The sequence below is a fragment of the Marmota monax genome, unplaced genomic scaffold (assembly GCF_021218885.2).
Source record: "Marmota monax isolate L192 unplaced genomic scaffold, Marmota_monax_Labrador192_F-V1.1 WCK01_AAM20220418_F8-fsc00021, whole genome shotgun sequence".
Classification (NCBI taxonomy): domain Eukaryota; kingdom Metazoa; phylum Chordata; class Mammalia; order Rodentia; family Sciuridae; genus Marmota; species Marmota monax.
The window spans coordinates 7,301,220-7,323,775 of record NW_026695228.1 but is presented as its reverse complement, the minus strand read 5'-3'; the positions used below and the strand labels follow the sequence as shown (position 1 = coordinate 7,323,775).

At 42.4% G+C, this 22,556-nt stretch overlaps 1 protein-coding gene across 1 annotated transcript in view; it reads left to right on the top strand.

The window, feature by feature from the left end:
- The window catches only part of Susd5 (sushi domain containing 5), a 50,636-nt gene extending 35,724 nt beyond the window's left edge, over positions 1 to 14,912 (top strand). Inside the window, exon 5 of the mRNA XM_046437674.2 lies at positions 11,323 to 14,912. Within this exon, the coding sequence (XP_046293630.1) occupies positions 11,323 to 12,623 (1,301 nt within the window). The 3' untranslated portion in view covers positions 12,624 to 14,912. The remainder of the gene's footprint in view (positions 1 to 11,322) is intronic.
- The last annotated feature ends 7,644 nt before the right edge of the window (positions 14,913 to 22,556 follow it).

Below are 22,556 nucleotides of genomic sequence, written 5' to 3'. Positions count from 1 at the left end.
AGGCACAGCCCATTGCCCTGGGCTCAAGTCTACAGATTTAGACATAAGAACTATATGTAATGTAATCGTACTGTATATGGAATTCATACTAAATAAATAGATTTTAGCTGCTCCTGCTATAAATGCAAACCAAAAAAAGGTAACTGTGAGATGTTGGGTAGGTTCATATTTGCTTCATTATAGTAATCGATTTACTATCTATATGTATCCCATGATATTGTTTTGTATACTTTAAATATAAAAAATATTGTGGCTCAGTGGTAGAACACTTGCCGAGCGTGCGTGAGGCACTGGGTTGGATCTAGCACCACATAAAAATAAACAAATAGAGGTATTGTGTCCATCTACAACTAAGAAAATATTTTTTAAAAAATAGATTCACATATAGATGACCAAATGCTTAAAAAAAAAAAAAAACAACAAGCTGTCAGTGCACAGATCAGTCTTCTCTATTCACTCCTGGTTTTGTGTGTGTGTGTGTGTGTGTGTTTTAATGGGGACTCAACCCAAAGCCTCAGGTATGCTAGGAAAGCCTCCTTTGTTCCTGATTTATATCTGTGTTCTCCTGTCTTCTAAAAGTAGCGGTCAAATATAAATGCACAAATGAATGATCTGGAGTCTGCCAGGGGAACCCACAAAGCTTACATTTCCTAGAATTGCTCGTCTAAATCAGAGGCCCCATGTTGTGTTAGCCCAGGTTTCCTAGGAGAGCGCCGCGGTGGGGCGGGGTGGGGAGGGCTTGCTGGGTGATTTGAGAGTGCAGACTCAGGAAAGCAGAGAGGAAGTGAGAGAAATAGCATCTCCACAGGCAGAGTGCTGGGCCTCTTCATCTTAAGGGCAGAATTTGCTTTTTGGTTGAAATTCAGTGAATAACAAAATTTCACTGTTTCCTATGAGGAGAAAATAGGCTTGGGATGCTTTTTCATGAGGAGGCTGTTTTGTAAACACTCAGTTGTCCTTGTGAGGTCTTGGGAACACTGGGACATAGTGAGAACCTGCTTCTGAGCCAGGAGCTTGACCTGCAGACCTGGGGAGACAGGAAGAGCTTGACTCAGGGGCCCTGGGCTGCTGTCGGGAGTGCTCTAGCCTCAGGGAGCAGAACCTCAGACACACACTAACACACACACACTAACACACACACACACACACACACACAGCTCAGGCTGACCCGGAAAGGGGCCAAGTGAAGCCAGGCCTGCCCACAGCTTGAGTGGGCTGACTTTTTCCAACTGGGGCCAGTGTTTCTCACACAAGGAAGGGTGGGGTTGGAGACCATAGCTCATCTCCTCCCCATATTCCAAGTACTTTAAGACTTCACATTGTTAAGCTTGTGGGATAGATTACACAGGAGGGAAAATTAATCAGACATTACTTACGCCCAGTACTGGAACTCAAAGGTCATTTATTCATTTATCATTTTTTGCCTCCATCATTAAAAAAAATATATATATATTGCCCTCGCTGATGGACTTCCAGACTGAATCAAGCTCTATAAAAACTCATATATTCACCTCTTCACTTCCTCATTTATTCATTCAACAAGCATTTATGCAGTGTCTACTCCATACCATGAACCATGGGGATAGAAAGGCAGAGAGGACATGACTTGTTCTCAGGGAGTTCCTGGGCTAGAGGGGAATCGGGCAGCAAGAGCAGGGTGGCCTGATCAGTGCAAGGCCACAGAGATGACCCTGTTCTGCATGGATGGTGATGGATGGATGCTGCTCCCAGTCCTGGTTCATAACACATTGGTCCCAAACCGAGACCATGTAGTGTTCAAGTTTCAGGTACCATTAAAGTCCAGACTGGTTGTACCCTCTCATTTCATGTTGTGAAGTACCTCTCAAATATTTCTAGCCAATCCTAGTATTATCCATACTTTTCATTTTACCCATGAGAGCCTACTTCTCATATTTATGATGGTAGTTAATAGGCCATTTGTCTTACCAATAGACAGCCATTTCAGGTATTCAAAGTGCTAATTAACAAAGCAATGGTTTTGTTCAAGATATGGGTAAATCAAGCTGGGTGTGGTAGCCCACACCTGTAATCCCAGCTACTTGGGAGATTGAGCAAGAGGATCAGGAGTTCCAAGCCATCCTGGGAAATTTAGCAAGACCCTGTCTCAAAAAAAAAAAAAAAAAAAAAAAAAAAGTACATAGATAACAGAAGTACTTGTAGCTAATGGGGGATGTACTTCCTGGTGAGAATAATGCTGAGTGTCCACTTGGACTGGGAGGGTTTTTTGCTGTTGTTGTTCTTTTTAGATATACATAACAGTAGAGTGTATTTTGACATATTATACATATATGGAGTATAACTTCCCATTCTTCTGGTTGTACATGGTGTGGAGTTTCACTGGTCATGTGTTCATATATGAACGTAGGAAAGTTATGTCCGATTCATTCTACTGTCTTTCCTATTCCCATCCTCACTCCCTTCTCTTTGTTCCCTTTTGTCTAATCCAATGAACTCTATTCTTCCCTTCCTCCTCCTTTTTTTTATACCTCTATTTGTTTGTTTATTTTTATGTGGTGCTGAGAATTGAACCCAGTGCCTCACACATGCAAGGCACATGCTCTACCACTGAGCTACTATCTCAGCCCCTCTCCCTCCTCTTATTGTGTGCTAGCATCTGCACATTAGAGAGAACATTTGGCCTTTGATTTGGGGGGATTGGCTTATTTCACTAAGCATGAGGGTCTCCAGGTCCATCCATTTACCAGCAATCCCATAATTTTATTCTTCTTTATGCTTTAGTAATATTCCATTATGCATATATACCACATTTTTTCATCTGTTGAAGGTACCTCGGTTGATTCCACAGGTCAGCTATTGTGAATTGAGCTGCTATAAACATTGATGTGACTGTGTCACTATGGTATGCTGACTTTAACGGACTGTGAGTTCTTAATTGAAATGCCAGCAGCAACTAGTTCACAGTTGGACATAAGTAAGACATGCACAATATCACATGACATGCTATATTTTTTAAATATTTCAAAGTTCAGACTTCCTAAGAAGAATGAATGGCTACTATCAGCATAAATCTGAGTGACATCTAACAAATGGCTATTATTACATTTTATTTCCCCTCAAAGATTATCGCCATTGTTCTTTTCTACCAATGAACATGCTGAGGTGAAATTCTAGGCAAGTCTGATTTAATTTTTGTTATTATGTATGATTTGCCTGTTCTGTCTGGATATCAGTTGAACGCTTTCTCCATCCTTTCCTCATTCGGTTGCCAAATTCTGTGCCAGTTTGTCTTGGAACATAGTGTGTACTTTTGGTTGTTTATTTAAATTTTATTTCAGGGTAACATGATGCAGAACATTTTAAAAATCAAAGGTTATAGAGCTCAATGAATTACCATATCATAAGCACACCCGGGTAATCATCACCCAGGTTAAGAAGCAGAACATCGCCAGCAATCCAAGAACATTCCTGGTGCTCCCTTTCAGTCACAACCTCCCTGAGAATCACCACTTTCCACACTTCTAAAGCCATAAATTATGTTTTCCCTGCTTCTTGAAGTGTACAGTATGTACTCTTGTTTGCCCACTGTTATGTCTGTGAGATAACCACGTTCCAGGGAGCTGTAGTTCATTCTTTTCCTTTGCCATGATGTGGTCCATCCTCCTGTTGATGACTGTCCTCATTGATTCAAGTTTGAGACTATTACAAGAAGATTCTCGTAGTCTTTTGTGGCTTATGTTGCATGCATTCTTCTAGACTTTTTCATTTTCTGTAATTTTATTTATATACTTAGGAGTAAAATTGCTGGATCGCAGGGTGTGTGTACCCCCGACTTCAGTAGATAATGCCCAACCAGTTTTCAAAATGATCGTACAAATTTACACTTCCACCAGCAATGCGTAAAAGTTCCAGGAGCCTCACATCCCTAATTGGCATTTTCAGTCTTGATTTTTCCCCCCATTCTGATGGGTATGTTTGTGGTATCACTTTATTTTAATTTCCTTGATTTTTATTTTTTAATTTTTGCAGTGGGGAGGTACTGGGGACCAAACGCAGGGGCACTTGATCACTGAGCCACATCCCCAGCACTATTTTGTATTTTATTTAAAGACAAGGTCTCACTGCGTTGCTTAGCGTCTTGCCGTTGCTGAGGCTGGCTTTGAACTTGCGATCCTCCTGCCTCAGCCTCCAGAGCCGCTGGGATTACAGGTGTGGGCCACTGTGCCCAGCAATTTCCTTGATTATTAATGCTGTTCAGACACTTTATCATATGTGTATTGTCTGCTTGAACATCTCATTTGATAAATGCCTCTTCAGTTCACTTGCCCAATTTTCTACTGGGTTGTCTGTTCATTTCACGGTTATTTGTGAGAGTTCTTTACATTATTCTGGATACCAGAACTTACAGTGTTCTATATGGTTGCAAGTGTCTTCTGTTAGGCAAGTTGCTTTTTCATGTTCTTCATGGTACCTTTGATGAATAGAATTTTAATGTAATTCTATTTGTTAATCCTTTCTTTTTAAAATTTTTGATAAAAAACACACAACAACAACAAAATCTACCATCTTAACCATCTTTAAGTGTTCAAGTCAGTAGTGTTTCCTTCTTGTGAAAGAGTTCCAGAACTTTGTCATCTTATAAATCTGAAATTCTATATTCATTATACAACAACTTTTCTTTTACTTCTTCCCTCAGTCCCTGGTAACCACGTTCTACTCTCCATCTATGAATCTCACTAATGGTACCTCATTTGAGTGGAATCACATGGTATTTGTTTTTCTGTAACTGGCTTATTATAATGTTTAGTATAATGTCCCCAGCATTCAGCCACTTTGGAGCATATGATAATAATTCTTTCCTTTTAGCATCACTTTTTGCACATTTTTAAAAAACTGGGTTCAGGAAGTTTCCTTATTTCTCAATTCTAAGGGTTGACTTGTGTCAAATTCTTTTCTGAAGCTCCTTTTTATAAAAGTTAAACCAATTGCAAATTGCTGGGATAAGCCTAACTGGGCTTAATGTATTATCATTTTAATATACTGTTTAAGTCTTATTACCAATGTTAATGTATTACTGGATTCAATTTGTCAACACTGAGATTTTTGCATCTATGTTTAGGGAGATTGATCACTGGAAGATTTTTAATATTGTTTACAGTGACACTTCTTTTTGGCTGTTGGTTATTTGGGTAGAATTCTATTTACCCATGGACTACATCACTTTTGGCCTCTGCTAGGTTTACAAGGAGATGGTCTATTGCTCTCGACAGTCAGGGAGCTATAGTCAATGACCTGAAAAAAAGAAAATGAATGCCTTCTCTAGATTTATACAGACCAGAACCAGAATGACAAAAATCCCATGGAATAAAACAGAATCAGCTGTGGGTTCTTGATGGTTTGGTATGTTGGGGATTCAATGAGGCAATATATATTCCCTAGTAAAATAACACCTGGTAAGAGGCCTTATGATGCAGATTGTGCATGAGGTAATGGCTCTGAGTTCCAATAAGTGAAAACTTCCCAAGGAAAAATGGTCTTGGAGAGTTTCTGTTTTCTGCCCTGCTCCATGATGAAGAGGACTGTTCTGGGTGAGAACACAGCGATATTCATCCCCAACAGCAGAACATCCAGGAGATAATTGGCAAATGTATACTATTTTACAAAAGATAATAATTTCTTCTACAGTGCCACATAATACATAATTTTTAAATTGGTGCACATTAATTATATAGAATGGTGAGTTTCACTGTGGCATGATCCTACATGCATACAGCATAATATAGTTAATTTCACTCTCCAGTACTTCCCTTTACCTTCCCCTCTCCCCTCTCCATGATTCCCTTTCTTTACATTCATGGCCTCCCTTATATATATTCATGATGATTTTTACACCTCTGGTTTCCATGTATGAGAGAAAACATACAATACCATCTTTCTGAGTCTGGCTTATTTCACTTAACATGATGTTCTCCAGTTCCAATCATTTTCCTGCAGGTGACATAATTTTGTTCTTCTATGTGGCTGAGTAAAAACCCATTGTGTATACATACCACATTTTCTTTATCCATTCATTTGCTGATGGACACCTAGGCTGGTACCATAACTTGGCTATGTGAATTGTGCCACAATAAACCTGGGTATGCATTCATCTCTAAAGTATGCTGACTTTAATTCTTTCAGATAAATACTGAGGAGTCATATAGCTGGATCTATGGTAGTTCTTATGTTTAGTTTTTTGAGGACCCTCCATATTGATTTCCATAGTTGCTGTACTAATTTACATTCTCATCAACAGTATGTAAGAGTTCCCTTTTCCCCATATCCTCACCAATATTTATTATTTGTATTCTTGATGACTGCCATTCTGACTGGGGTGAGATGGAATCTCAGTGTAGTTTTGATTTGCATGTCCTTGGTGGCTACAGATGATGTAGTCAAAAAACTAAACATAATTGTTGGCAATTTGTACTTCTTTTGAAAAGTGTCTGTTTTGTTCCTTTACCCATTTATTTACTGGGATATTTTTATCTTTTGGTTTGTTTGTTTGTTTGTTTTGAGCTCTTTATCCATTCTGGATATTAATCCTGTGTCAGAAGAATAGTTGGCAAAGATTTTTTCTCCAATTATGTAGGCTGTCTCTTTGGTCTCTTGTTTCATTTGCTCTGCAAAAGCTTTTTAATTTGATGCTATCACATTTATAAATCCTTGGTACTATTTCCTGAGCTATAGGACTCCTATTCAGGAAATGGTTGCTTGTATCTATATGTTGAAGTGTTTCCCCTATATTTTCTTTTAGTATTTGCAAAGCTTCTGGTCTTATACTTAGGTTTTTGGTCCATTTTGAATTGACTTTTGTACAGGGTGAGAGATAGGGATCTAATTTCAAGTATCTGATGACTATGGCTGCCTGGGTTTGTCTTAGTGTCTTCTATTCTATTCCATTGATCTATGTGTCTGTTTTATTCCAGGATCATTCTGTTTTGTTATTATGGCTCTGTAGTATAATTTAAAGTCAGGTATTGCGCTGCCTCCAGCATGGTCTTTTTGTTCAGGATTGCTTTGGTCACTCTGGGTCTTTTCTTCCTCCATATGAATTTTAGGACTGGATTTTCTAATTCTATGAAAAATATCATTGGCATTTAATAGGGATTGCATTGAATCTGTACATCACTTTTGGCAATATGGCCATTTTAGCAAAATTGATTCTGCCAATCCACGAACATGGGAGATCGCCCCATTTTTTCAGTGTCTTCTTCAATTCCTTTTTTCAGCATTCTGTAATCTTTCTTGTCAAAGTTTTTCATCTCCTTGATGTTTTTCTGAAGATATTGTGAGTGAAAATCATTTTCCTGATTTCTTTCCCAGGGTGTTCATTATTGGTATACAGAAAAGCTATTGTTTTTAACCATTTTTTTTAATTAAAAGCAAATTGGATGTAGCAGATGTGGGGCAGAAAAATGACCTGTCAGATGTGAGGAGAGTCAAGTTTCTTTGCATTAAAAGTAAATTCTGATGAAAAGAATTCACCTCTCTGCCTTGTTATGGTGAATCTACTAGCAATGAAGAGGAAGTTCTACTGCATGCCCTTTTAAATTGATAGAGACCAAGGTACCAAGGAGAAGCTAGGAAGAAAATAGATGTTCTCAGCAAGTAAGGAAGTGTGTGTGTGTGTGTGTGTGTGGTTCTTGCCTGTGTGTATTTACAAGTATTCAACTAGATCTTCAACAATGGCATCTTTTCAGAAGATCTTTGGGGCTTATGACAGACTAGAGGTGCAAATAACTAATTCCTCATATTTTGGAAATGGTCACACAGTCCCTTTGTGTTTGGGAGACCACTGCTGGAAATAGGTCTTGGTGCTAAGCAGTTATGAGGCAGGGATGAAGAGAATCTCAGGGTTTGAGCTACTGCAAACTTCCCCCTGCCAGAATCATTTACTTTTTCAACTGGCTCAAGCATATCTATAGGAATGCCTGTAATAGGTCAGGCACTGTTCCACTCAGGGACACAATGTCTAAGTCTTTTCCCTCAAGCAACTCATAGCTAGTGTATTAGTTAGCTTTTTCCATGTGGTAGACCATCCCCCTAAAACTCAGTGACTTCAAACAACAGACATTTATTTGGCTCCAATTCTTTGAATCAGCAGTTGAGGCTGGGCTCGGCTGCACTGTTCTTCTGGTGTTGATCGGGATCACCAAAGTGAACATGGTTAGTTTCCAGGTCAGCTGGAGTTGACTGGTCTGGGGTGACCTCAGTTGGGACACTCATCTCTCCTGCATGTGGTCTCTCATCCTTCAGTGTCTTGGGCTTGTTCACATGCAGCCCGCAGGGTTCCAAAAAGGAGAAGGGAGGCATGCAAGACTTCCACTGCCTTCTATGGGTCAAAACAGATGATGAGGCAAATATAGACTACAGAGATGGAAAATGGGCCCCACCTCTTGATGGGAAGAGTTGCAAAGTCAAATGACAAAAGGATTTGATAAAGGAAAGAGTAGAGAACTGTGGCTCTTTTGGCAATCATTCTGTCACAGCCCTATCAGTAAACACAGTTGTGTGAGCAAACAGTCTAACCACCTCATCCTGCAGTCGAAGATTTAACTCAGCCTTCTCAAATCTCCATCTGGAGTCAGTATGATTTGTCTATGTGTTCTGTATCGATTTTAGAAAAAAAAAAGTTTTGTCTCAGTGGCCTTTATTTCATTTTATTGTATTTTAAAGAAAGATACTTCTTAAATGCAAAACTCAATGCTTATTTAGCTTCTACACACAGAAGACCTTTGAAATTCAGCTTGCTATGTTGCAAATCTGGGAGAGTCTGTCCCATGTGCTCAGTGGGGTTTGTTTGGTGAAGGAGCTGGCTAGTGCAATTCTTGGAGCGATGATGTGACAGGAAATGTGCACAGAGTCAACACCAGGACCCTGGGTTGGAATTCTACAAGACTAGTCAAATGGCCCAGCCATCTGATAGTTTTTGTCTAGGAATTTGTGAGTAGGACACACTATGGTGGAAGGTCCGCTGAAACAATTATGAGTTTCCTTTTCTAAGCATAAAACATTGACATTTATCAGCCATGTTTGCTCTTCATTCTTTTCCATTTGGGGCCGAGGACACAAGTCCATTGAATGGGCTTGAATTTTATCAGAAAGATTAAAAAATGTTATATACAACTCTACAAGTCATTAAATAAGCAAGATATAGAGTCTTGTTCTCTAAGAATCTTTAGGAATAAGCCAGATAGCCATGAGCCTTGTTTCAGAGTCCAGAAATATACCACACGGCACGGTAGTGTTCATTGTAGACTGAGATTCTGGAGCACTTTGCATTGTGTTCTTTTGAAGTTACGAAGTGAAATGGAGGAACTCTTCTGTTTTAATATCTAAAATGTTTTCCAATAAGACTTGACTTTCAAAGACAATTAAGAGAGATAAAACCTAAAGTGCTCCTCTCTTCAGAGGATACCAGTTTCTGGAGCCTTCCTGACCTGCATGATTCTGTCACTTGAAGCTATTCTTATATTCTGGTCTTCTAACTATGGTGCCTCTGTCTTTACTCAGTTGGATTCAGAATATTTTGCAGCACAGTCCCACTTAGAAAGTCCTACAAAGAAGAGATCCATATTTTCAAACATGCATTTTTAAAAAAATTAGTTACGACAAATTGTAAAGCAACAGATCAGCAGATGATAAAAAAAAAATAACAAAGAAATTTAATCACTACAAGGCCAAGAAATATCATGTTGGAAGGGAAAGGAAGGTACTGGGAATGAGATTGATCAAATTGGGTTATGTGCAAGCACAAATATGACATGATGAATCCCACTATTGTGGGTAATTATAATGCACCAACAAAAAATAAATTTTAAAAAGTAGAATGATACCAGCATCCCCAAGTCCCTGCTTGCACCCAGACCCAGTCCTTACCCTCTCTTTTCAGCTCAAGTGTAGCCACCATCCTGGCTTCGAATAGCATAAGCTGGTTCTGTTTGGTTTAAAACCTGGTGCAAATGAATCACCACAATTGCCTGGCTTGTTTTGCTCAGCATTCTGGCTCATCCATCTATGTCGTTGTGAAAAGCTATGGTTGGCTCATTTTCACTGATTTTCATTGAATGAATGTACTATAATTTATGTATCAGTTCTGCAGTTAATGGACCTTCTTATTGTTTCCAGTTGTGGCAATTATGAACATTCTTGTACATGAATTTTGGTGCCCATATGAACTATTACTGTTGAGTGTATATTTAGGGATAGAATTGCCATGTTGCTCCCATATGTTCAATTTTAGTAGGAATGCCCAGTTTTCCATAGTGGTTGTGCCAATTCATACTCCCACTAACAGTGCTTTCTATCCTTGTTAACACTTGCTACTGTCAGTCTGTCTATACCATGTGGGACTGTGCAGTTGTATCTCATTGTGACTATAATTAGCATTTCTCTCTTATTAGTGAGGTTGCACACCCTCTCACATGTGTAATGAGTCTTTGGTTAGCTTTTTTTGTGATGCACCAATTCACGCATCTTGCCAACTCTTCTTCGTCTATTTAGTACTGATTGGCATGTGCTGTTTTTAATTTCTGGATACAAGCCCTTTGGAGGTTACATGAATTGCAAATATCTTCCCCAACTCTTCATGGTGGCTTTTGATGATCAGAAGTTCTTAATTTAGTACAGTCCAATAATCTATCCTTGTGGCAATACCACAGCTTTGAAAAGTAATCCAGTTTTGCAGTAAGTCTTCAAATCTTGTAGCGGAGGTCTTCCAGGTTTTTCTTCTTTTTCAAGATTGCTTTGTCTATTCTTGGTCTGTTGCATTTCCATACATTTTAACATCAGTTTGTTGTCTGAGATTTTTATTTAGAACTGTATTAAATTCATATAGATCAATTTGGACAAACTGGAACATTTGAGCCTTCCATTATATGGTCATGGTATATTTCTTCATTTATTTAGGTCTTTAGTTTTATACATCAATATTTTGTCCTGACCCATGTAGAAGTCTTACAAACTTTTAGTTAGATTTATTCTTAGGCGTTTGATTTTTTTTTCATATACTTGTAAATGACATCCTTTACATTTTTTGTTTTCTGTTTATTGCGAGTATCTAGACATATCTGATGCTTTTTATTGAATGTAGACCCAATGTCCTTGACAAACTCACATATTAATTGTAATGGTTTCTTTGAAGGTTCTCTGGGGTTATCTATGACACACAGTCATATCACCTGGGAGCCCTAACACTATTATTTATTCTCTTCCTGTCCTCATGCTTCTCATTTCCGTGTCTGATGTTTTCACTGACTCTGTGCCTTTGGCCTAATGAAATCTTTCCCTCTTTCCTTCCAGAGGAAGCTGAGGCACTTATCGACTATGAAGATAATTTCCCTGATGACAGATCTGTGTCATTCAAAGAGCTCATGGAAGATTCCCGGACAGAGGCAGAAGAGGACAGAGGTCAGGAAGAAGCCTCTGAGGAGGCCCCAAAGCAAGACCGTCTGGTCTCCATTTCTGTGGGGAAGGAACATGCAGCCTGGGATAAAGCATTTGGGCCAACCACAGGCTTGTCTGGCCCTGAGAGCAGTGTCCCCACAGACTGGCCAAAATCCCAACTAAACCAGAAGTACTCGCTCTGGTTTCCTGCTGAGACTTTCCACAAGCCTGAGTTGGAAAAGGACGTGGATGATGACACCAAAAAGCAGTTTCCTGCTGGAGACAGTCACAGTGGAGCGAAACTGGTCCCAGGTGAACCCGAAACCAAGGTGATCTATGGTAGCACTGAGGGCCCCTTGGGGCCTTTTGTGGACAGAAATGACAGCAGGGCAGGAGACCCGGTGGTAAGCAGCAGTGATGAGTCCTGGTTAGATGGGTACCCTGTGACGGACAAGGCTTGGAGGAAAGAGGAGGTAGAAGGGGAGGATGAGGGGGACAAGGGGGATGGGTCAGTAGGACAGGATGAAAGTGTTCCCGTGACTCCTGATCAGCCCATCCTCATGGAAGTCAAGAAGGCCAGGAGCACCGCTCTCACACCAAGTGAGGACATGAGCCACAGTTCAGTTCCTCCATCTCAAATGCTAGATGTGGAGGCATTGGCTCTCAGGCCCATGAACGTGTCTGAGACAGAGGGTCCCCCCATTAGGGATGATGACTCCACCAAGTACCAGCCAACTCTACCTTGGAGACTCACCACAGGCGAGTCTCCCATGGCCACCCCACCCCACGAACTCACCCACTCGACCCTGGAGACAATGACAACAACTGCTATCCACCAGATGCCTACCCACATCCCCTCAACTAGCACCGAGGCCACCATGCTGCCAGTGGAAACCACTGCTCCTGAGGTCCAGGACAGCTTCCCCTACCTGCTGTCTGAGGACTTCCTAGGACAGGAAGGCCCTGGGCCAGGTGCAAGTGAGGCAGAGCTTCTTCCAACTCTGGAGCCCTGTGTGGGAGACGAGTGTCCCAGCCTCAGCAGAGGCCCCGTGATCGCCACCATTGTCACAGTCCTGTGCCTGCTGCTGCTCCTGGCAAGTGTGGGGGCCGTGTGGGGTTACCACAGGTGCCAGCACAAGAGCTCCGTGTACAAGCTGAATGTTGGCCAGCGGCAGGCGAGGCACTACCACCAGCAGATTGAGATGGAGAAAGTCTAATCACTTTTGGAGGAAAAAGAACTGTGGGACACCACACTGACAATTCACCAGAGCGCAGGTGGAATAGGGCTCATCTTCTTTCCCCGCAGGTCTGTGTTCTGTAGGCTGAGAAGTGTCTCTGGAGACACCCGGAAGGGCAGGGAGGTTTTGGTGGCTTCATGACATAGGTCGATGTCTCCTCAACCATCTGCCCTGGAATCGATTGCACTAAGACCCGTGTGTGGGCCCTAATTCCAAACACAAGGTCCAAAATCACCTCTTGCTTCATCAAAATGTTGTCTTCTTTTCCTTTTTTAAGAAAGAAAAGCACTGACTCCGTATCCTGAAATTTTAAAAATAGGCTTAATACACCAAGCCTCTGAGGGTACAGTGTTGCTGGGGACAATGATGACTGCTTGCTGAGAGTGGGATACAGAAAAATAAGGGGTCGTTTCCTTTGAATGTTGTGACGTTGCTAAGGACAGATGAGCCAAGAACCAGGGCTGAGTCAAGAAACTCTGGTGTTTCCTTTTAACTGTTTTTTTGTTTGTTTGTTTTTGTTTCTTTTTCTTTTTCTGGAATTGGAGAGAATTTAAGGCAGACATTTTGCTATGGGGAGGAGTGAAGAGACACACATCCACCTCTGTTCCCTCCATTCTGTGGGACAGCCCAACATTGTTTAAGAACAAGGTGAGCTTTATATCAGGAAGGATCGTTTCCTCCAGTTGTTCTTGACCAGTCTGTGCCTAGGAACATCTTGGAATCTTTGTCAGGACTAACAAAACTCAATCTTTAGTTTCCTCTCTCAGGATTAACCATTTGTCTGAACTCCAGTAAGAGGGAATGACATGGAGGAAAAAAATGTTTGAAGAAAGCCAAAGATTAGATGTCAAGTGCTACTTGATAGAGATGAAGAATTAAAAAGGAACATGAAATGACCTGTGCCCATCTATTCCTTACTTACATGGGACAGTCCATCCGGGCTACCGAGTAACCCGTTTCATAGCATCTAGGTCATTCCATATAGAGATTTGGCAAGTATTATTTATGACAGTGGTTCTTAAAGGGTGGTCCTCAGAGCAGTCACATCAGGGTCACCTAGAAGCTTGTTGGAGATGCAGGTTCTCTAGGACCACCCCAGACTCAGGAAACAGAAACCCTGGGGGTGGGTCCCAGCTCTGGCTGGCTTAACAAACCTTCCTGGAGATTCCAATGTGTACTGAGTGTGAGAGACATTGGTTTATAACATAAATTGTGAGCTTTGAAGCCAGCTGAAGCTCCAGAGGCACAGGAGATGAGTAGCACCCAGGGTCTGTCTTGCATGAAAACCAGGCATGGCAGTGTTTGGAGCTACCAGTGGGCCACCTCCAACAGCCTCCTGTCCACTGGCCCTGAAGGTAAACACATCATATTTTTCTAATACAAATCACCTTCTTGGAGATAGTTTTCAGTGGTAAAAAGTGATGAAGGCAATACATTTATTTTGAGACACTATTGGAGTCTAAGTGCTTCTGTGTGGCACGAAAGAAATCCTATTCATGTTTTACAATTGAAAAATGGGGGGTGGTGGTTTTTTCTATGGAAGAAAAGAATTTCCGTAACATGTTTGCTACCCTGCCACTTCTTTTCAGTGCAAGCTTTGAAAATTTAATAGACTAAGTAGTTACAAGACAGTACAGCTTAATCAAAGATCTTAACCCCCATAAATGGGTAAATGAAGACCTGAAGTTACCAACTGTTAATACCTATGCATCAGATGAAATCTAGAATAATAGGAAGGAAATGTTTTCTTTGTGTAGCTAAAGCAGAACACTGCAGAACAAAAGCCAGTGGCTGTATATATTTTACAATTAGATTCTAATCTATTGCAGGATAACTTTTCTATTTTTAACTCTATAAAATAACCTCTGTCTCAACATTGGGACTCTATTAGCAGCTATTATTATGTAATAACCCAGAACATTGAACCTATACCGACACATAAATAGGTAATATTAATACAATGTATTAATAAATTTATTACAAATTATTAATACATGTAAATGTATTTTTCTGGAGATATGAATTGCAAAGCAAATCCAGCACATCAGTTTTTAAGTTTTCTTTGATTTGATGTCATTTAAATTGGTGTTACAGAATCAAAAAATGTTTGTCAAAAGGGAATGATTAAAATAAACCTAAATTGTTTTCCATTTTGCATGTTTTGAGACTGGTAAATGTTTGGTTGATGCTCATAAAAACTGAGGGAAAGAGAGGTTTCATTAACACAAAGCTTCTGATATATTTTAAATAAATAATTATTTCCCCAAACCATTGTTGAATGTATTTTATTTCTGGCTTACTGATTTTTTTTTAATGGTACCAGGGAATTGAACCCAGGGGTGCTTAACCACTGAGCCATATCCCCAAGCCTTTTTTAAAACTTTGAGACAAGCTCTCACTTAGTTGCCTGGGGCCTCTTTAAGTTGCTGAGGCTGGCTTTGAATTTGCAATCCTTTTACCTCAGCCTCCACAGCCACTGGGATTACAGGAGTGCACCACCATACCTGGCCTTTTTTTTTTTTTCCTCTTTTAAGAATTATTTAGTAATCTTGAAAATAACGTCTTAATACTTGCTATATTTACACTGCCCTCTCCAAGCATAACTCTCAGCCACCTTACCTCCTACAGCAGGATTTCTGGGAAGTCTACAGAACCCTTGCCCCTGCCTTTGTCACCCTAGTCATAGAGGAATGGTTCTTGCCCCAGCAGAACAGGCACCCCTATGACCTTTTTAGAAGTGCAGACTCTCAGGCCCTGCCCCAAACCTGCTGAATCAGAATCTGCATTGAACAAGATGTCCCGGTGAAGGGGGTACATGGTAAGGTTTGAGAAACATTGGTCTAAGAGACCAGAACCGATCACCCCTTTCTCTCAACTGATGGGACATTCAAAGGAATAATTACAGAGGGCTAAGAGGAGACAGTTCACAAAGATATGGACAGGGTTAAGAGAACCATTAAGGAATGGTAGATAGCTGGTGGGGACCCCAGCGACAGAGCTTCAGCAATAGGAAAGACACTATAGGATAAGAGCTCTGGCCTCAAGAAGCAGCCACTGTTTAACTGTAGCATGAAAGGAACATGTTTTTTTTTGTTTGTTTGTTTGTTTCTTTTTAAATTTTATTTTTTTGGTACTGGGGATCGAACCCAGGAGTGCTTTACTATTTACCGCTAAGCTACGTACAATCCCAGCCCTTTTTTATTTTTTGAGACAGGGTCTCTCAGGTGGTAAGGATTTTGCTAAACTGGGGAGGCTGGCCTGGAACCTGCAATCCTCCTGCCTCAGCCTCCTGAGTAGCTGGGATTACAGATGTGCACCATCATGCCCAGCCAATATGGGGTTTTAAAGACTCGGACCTCTTATCTCTCTCTGCAGTGTCTTGAAGGCAGGTCCCATTGAGAAGTCAGAGAGCAAGGAAGCCCAGGCATTGTGGACCATAGGAATCAGGGAAGGGTGGGAAAGAAATTTAGTGGAACAAATAGGGAGATCCAGCTCAGAAACCACCAGCACTGATCTCATCTGCCTTTTGTCCCTTTCTACCTCTATGACCACCAAGGATCCATGCCTCCCAAGTCATGAACTCTGTTGATGCCCCTCTCAGATTCCCCTCACTAGGCAGGAAAACTCATCTTCCAGTTGCTACAATGCTCATAAGCACATAACTGTACACTCCTCACCCAGATAACTGTCTTCACCCAGGAAGTGAGACCCATCTTCTACCCTGCTAGACTGGATATATAGGGATAGAAAATACCAGACTCCTTGCCTCCAGCAGGGACCAGCTTAATGGTGTAATCTCCAGGGATCCCAGGAGATCAGGATGAAGCTGGTCCAACGAGAACACATCCTTGCTGGCTCCTTCCTGCTTCCCTCCCACCCCTTCTCTTGAGAGCACTCCATCACTGGCATAAGGCTTTGCTTCAAGGGATCTGGACATAGCACAGTGATTCACACTCAAACTCTTCCTCCCTACCCTTCTACTCCTCCTCAATCCAAAATCTAAACTCTTTCGCTGTGTGCTCTGGGATTCTTGGGTTAACATAGTTTAAAAAAAAAAAATGTTGTGTTGTCAACTTCTTCAGAGAGCCGAGGTCTGCACCCACCATAATGTGGACTTCTTTGTTTTGGGCTGGCTAGTTCCTCCCTCCTTCTCTCCACTTTCTCCTTGCTTGCCCTTTAGAGACATGCATGGTGCCGTTGCTATTGGCAGGCATCAAAGAAGATGCTTTGAATCCAGTTTTGAAACCGATTCCAGACTTTTTTTCTTTTTTTCCTAGTGAGATCCCAGATCTCTGAAAGAAAAGCTTCCCGGGGAGAGGAATGAGCCCCTGCTGCCTTACCATACCTCAGCCAGCTCCCGGCTAGCCAGGACCGCGTCTGCTTCGGGCAACCCAGGAGTTCTTGGTATGAAGGTTCTGCTTTGTTAGATGACTGTCAGAAATTTCATGGACCTGAGAAAACAGAGCTCATTACAACATGTGTCCCGAAATGACTGGGTGTGGCTAAGATATTCCCATCCAGTGGATAGAAAAGAAAACAGTAATAAGGAAAAAAAATTAAAGTGGTTTTTGTTTGGTTTGGTTTAGTATGAGGAATTGAACCCAGGGATGCTTTACCACTGAGCTACATCCTCACTCCCTTTTTTAAAAATTTATTTTCTGTTTTGAGACAAGGGCTCACCAAGTTGCTTAGAGCCTCACTAAGTTGCTCAGGCTGACCTCAAACTTGTCATCCTCCTGCCTTAGCCTCCGGAGTGGCTGGGATTACAAACGTGTGCCACCACATCTGGCTAAAGTGATCTTTTTAAAGTGTCTGTTTCCAACTATTTTCCAAGTTCTAATTTTCTTTCTTTCTTTTTTTAATTTGCTTGGATTATTTTTTTAAATTTTATTTATTTATTGGTATGTGGGGCTGAGCATCGAACCCAGTGCCTCACACATGTCAGGTGAGCGCTCTGCCGCTGAGCCACGACCCCAGCCCAAGTTCTAATTTTCTACAAGAGTGAGATCATACATACCACCCTGAAAAAGACAGCAGTAATAACTTTTATAATTTGGTCCAGGAGCAGCCACCCCTAAGTGAGAGATGAAACTCTGGGATCCAGTTGGGATCTATTGGCCACATTGCCAAATTCCTTCCTATTCTTTTCTTGTAAAATGAGACACCAATATCTTAGCATCAGCTCTAAGAAGATACTGAACCAGATCATTCATTCAACAAGCAACCAAAGCCAGGTACCTGTTGGGGGACAGGTATAGGTGCTAGGGTATTCCTGCTCATATGCCTTCCCTGGAGAGCAAAGCACTCTGTCTATAACCATCAGTGCTCCTGACTCTTATTTTTTGGCACTGGGGATTGAACTCGCGGGCACTCACCACTGATCCATGTCCCCAGCCCTATTTTTTATTTTATTTAGAGACAGGGCCTCACTGAGTTGCTAAGCACCTCGCCATTGCTGAGGCTGGCTTTGAACTCGCAGTCCTCCTGCCTCAGCCTCCCAAACGGCTGGGACCACAGGCTTGCGCCATCACGCCCAGCTGCTGATCCTGACTCTAATTTCCAGGTAGGAATGGGTCAGTGAAGGCAAAACTGGGCTGTTGTGGTGTCTTCTTTTGCAGGGAGATGCCACAGGGACAGGCGTGGGGACCAGTCGTGCCCCCGGCTACAGACACAGGAAGACCAATGCACAAAATCTTTGAGGCCTACTTTAGTCTCCTCCCCCCACACCCTTGTACATAGTTTAAACTCTCCACACTGGGTCATTCAAACCCAGAGTCACCAGAAAAAAGAAGTCGCTGTTTGGGGGATGGCAGATGATCAAGAGTTCAGACAGCTGCGATGAAGGATTAGTTGTGGTTTTTTCTCAGTGCCTCACTACAAACTGTGCTGCAGACCCATGTTCAAACACTATTAAATGAGAATGTTTTCCCTGGCACCGATCCACCTTTTCTCCACAGTTTAAGTATTGAATTTTTTTTTCTCAAACTGAAGTAGCTTCGGTTTACAGCTCACATTTAAAACTTAAAAACGTTATTTCCATAAATGTTGGCAGAAACCGGCCACCGTTTTTTATTCCATCGGCAGTCATAATAAAGTCTTTCCCATTGACAATCTAACAAATCATTTTCTGTTTGCCACTGAATGGGGTTCAATAAAATTTTTGTGCTCTTAAAATTCCCTTAATAAGAACTCATAAGAGCACACATTTCCTTCCTAAGGCAGCCTTTGTGGTCTGTCCCCAGCGATTCTCCTTTTAGATCCCAGAGGTGAGCAAAGGTTAGTGGCAGTCTCAAAATTTAGAATATTCACGTGTCAAACAGGATATCTTGCGCTACATTTCAGTCCGTTGGTCATTTTAAAATATGTGCATATTTATAAACCGCCCCTCAGCCCTGAGCAGTGACCATGAGGGGTGGCCTTTGGACCTTCATGGTGGGTGTCTTCCACTTGGATGCCCGAGTGGCAATGGGACTGGATAGACAAACCCCAACGGCAGTCATCTCCCCAGGACCAGCCTGAGGAAACCAAACAGGGAGAGCATTGTGTTCCGTGCCGTTGGGGCAGAGGGAAAATGAGGCATCTTAGACCTGGACCCTCCTACAAAGCTTACAAATGTGCTTGGTTTTTCAAAAGACCAAACTGATGCTGAACCTATGGAGTCTCAATCCAGAAGTCTCCTAGGCTCTTCCAAGAAACACACTCAGGGAGCTGTTGGGTTGAGCTATTGAGTGCAGCCTCACACTGGGGTTTCATGGTAGTTTAAGAGGAACCAGCCGCTTAAAAAAAAAATCTGGTTTTGTTTTCTTTGAAAAAGGTTTAGTAACTCAGCTCCTTAGTCAAAGATGTTGACCACACTGTCACCAGGGGATATTCCTAGGGTAGAGGTAGAAGAGTCCTTTTATTGTGTGTGTGTGTGTGTGTGTGTGTATGTGTAGGGGGAGGTTCTGGGAATTGAACTCAGGGCCACTCAACCACTGAGCCACATCCCCAACCCTATTTTGTATTTTATTCAGAGACAGGGTCTCACTGAGTTGCTTAGTGCCTCACTAAGTTGCTGAGGCTGGCTTTGAACTCGCAATTCTCCTTTCTCAGCCTCCCAAGCCACTGGGATTACTGGTGTGCACCACCTTGCCCAGCTGAAGGGGCCTTTTAACCCTAGTGAAAGGGGAACAACTTCAGAGAGTGAAGGAGGACCTCCCCCACCCCACTATGTGGAACAACATCCTTTACTAAAACTCACCCCAGACTCTAAGGATGAGGACCAAATGGTAGCTCTGCAGGGCACATGGAGGAGGAAGCAGGGAAGCCCAACCCAGGCTGGTCCCTGTGGATGTTTCCTGCTATCCATTCATGCAGCTGGGGAGGACAAGTGCAGTCAAGAGCTACGAGGACAATTAAGCAGCTGCTGCGTACACTATCTGCACATACTCAGGAACCCCAAGAAAGGCATCTACTCACTGGGTCCCGCACTCCTTCATAGTCTTGCTTTATGACCATCCTTCCCACTAACGTCAAAAGGAAATTTTTTCCTGGTGGAGTAGAGGGGTGGGGCAAGGACAGATAGAAGAACCCAGCAATCTGTGGGCAAAGGCTATCTCCCTTACCAGGAAGCCATATAATATCTGACTCATCACTGGGCAGGAGGGCACCCCCAACTGGAAGGATGCTGTGGTCACAAGTGCACCCATTAAAAACACTGACTCTATAGGCACCACTGTCATGGTGCACGCCTGTAATCCCAGAGGCTTAGGAAGCTGAGGCAGGAGGATCTTGAATTCAAAGCCAGTCTCAGCAATTTAACAAGGCCCTAAGCAACATAGTGAGACCCTGTCTCTAAAATAAAATATAAGAAGGGCTGGGGAATGTGGCTCAGTGATGAGTGCCCCTGGATTCAATCCCCAGAGAAAAAAAAAAGATAAAAAAAACCCACTGACTCCTTTGGCCAAATAGTCCCATAGGGGTACGAACTGTTGCCTGTAGGTTATTTCAGCCAGACAGGAGTGGTAGGTTAATGTCATGGGCTGAGAACTCTGGAAGGTGACCTGCCATGGGGATTCGGCGGATGAAGGGTGTGAGGGGAGCAGGCAATGAAGAAGTACACATAGAAGGATCTAGAAGTTGCAATAGTATGGTAGAGGGTGAAAAAGAAAGCTAGAAAAACACAAATGTGTTTATTACACCCAACTAATCACCATGCTACCAAGACCCAAAACATCATCTTCTTTTGTTCCTTTCTGGGGCACTATGGGAAAAATCTTGTCTCCCAGTGGGGCGCCTATAATTCCAGGGATTTGGGAGGCTGAGACAGGAAGATCATAAATTCAAGGCCAGTCTCAACAACTAACTTAGTGAAACCCTAAACAACTTAGTAAAACCCTATCTCAGAATAAAAAATAAAAAGGGCTCAGGATGTGGCTCAGTAGTTAAGAGCCCCTGGTTTCAACTAGACAAGTAGTTTATGTGAAGGAATAAGTTCTAATAAAGTTGTTTCCAGAACCCCACACTTTCCTGGCTTTCCAACCCCCTTCTCAGTCTCTTTGGCTGATTTCTCATTTCATAGAGAGCCTGGTACTCTTTCCAGTTTTTGTTTGTTTCTTTGTTTTTTGTTGTTGGTGGGGTTTTTTTCGGGGGGGAAGAGGGGGAAGGTACTAGAGATTGAACTCAGGGGCACTCGACCACTGAGCCACATCTCCAGCTCTATTTTGTATTTTATTTAGAGACAGGGTCTCACCGAGTTGCTTAGCACCTTGCGGTTGCTGAGGCTGGCTTTGAAATCCCGATCCTCCGGCCTCAACCTCCCGAGTCTCTGGGATTACAGGCATGTGCCATGGCACCCAGCTTATTTGTTTGTTTGTTTAGTACCGGGAATTGAACACAGGGGCACTCAACCACTAAGCCACATCCCCAGCCCTATTTTGTATTTTATTTAGAGACAGGGTCTCACTGAGTTGTTTAGCCAATGCTGAGACTGGCTTTGAATTCATGATCCTCCTGTCTCTGCCTCCTGAGCTGCTGAGATTACAGGCTTGTGCCATCGCACCCAGCTCAAATTAACAAATTGAGCCTCACGGCTTCAGGTGTTATTGCCATGCTGATAATTTGACAGTCAAACTCCTCCCAGATCCCTCACAGCCGAACTCAGGACCCCAACTGAAACATGTTGGCTACTGGTGACCCACAGCTCTTTTCCAAAACTGCCCGAAGCTGAGGGCAGTTTTAGAAAAGGGCTGAGGGCCACCAGTAGCCATATGTTTGCCTTCAAAGATTTCTATACCTCCAGGGAACTTCCCACAGCCAACAATGGACTGTCCCGGGTTTCTCCCGAGAGCACCCCCACAATAAACAATGTGTGCTCATGTGATATCCCTGTCTCCAGCTCTGCTGGGGACCTCACCTCAGAAATCTCTCCAATTCTGTTTGCAGCCTGGACCTCCCATCCCAATCTCAGACCACAGGCTTTGCACCAAATTCCTTCCTCCCCACATACAGAATCTTCCCCATTTTAGTAAATGCAACTCCATCTTTCTCTTCATTCAGGCCCCAAACCTTGACGTCATCCTTACTCCTCTGTCTCCTACTCCAACCCAAACTGTCAGCAAATTCCACGGACTCTGCTTTCAAAATAAATCTAGACTCATGATTTTCACCACTGCCACTGCTATGGCCCCAGATCCAGGCCTGTGATCTTCCAGTATCTCCTCGTGGCTCTCCCTGATCCCACCCCATTCAAACTCATGTTTCCTACAATATGGCAGCTAGAGTGATCCTTGAAGAGTTAGTCAAGACACTCAAACTTCCCAATGGCCTGCACCTTACTCAATACAAGCCAAAGACCCTGCACAGACCAGTTAGACCCGACACCCTCTATTCTGGACCCTGACTCACAGACATGTCTGGCCTTTATTCCTTCTG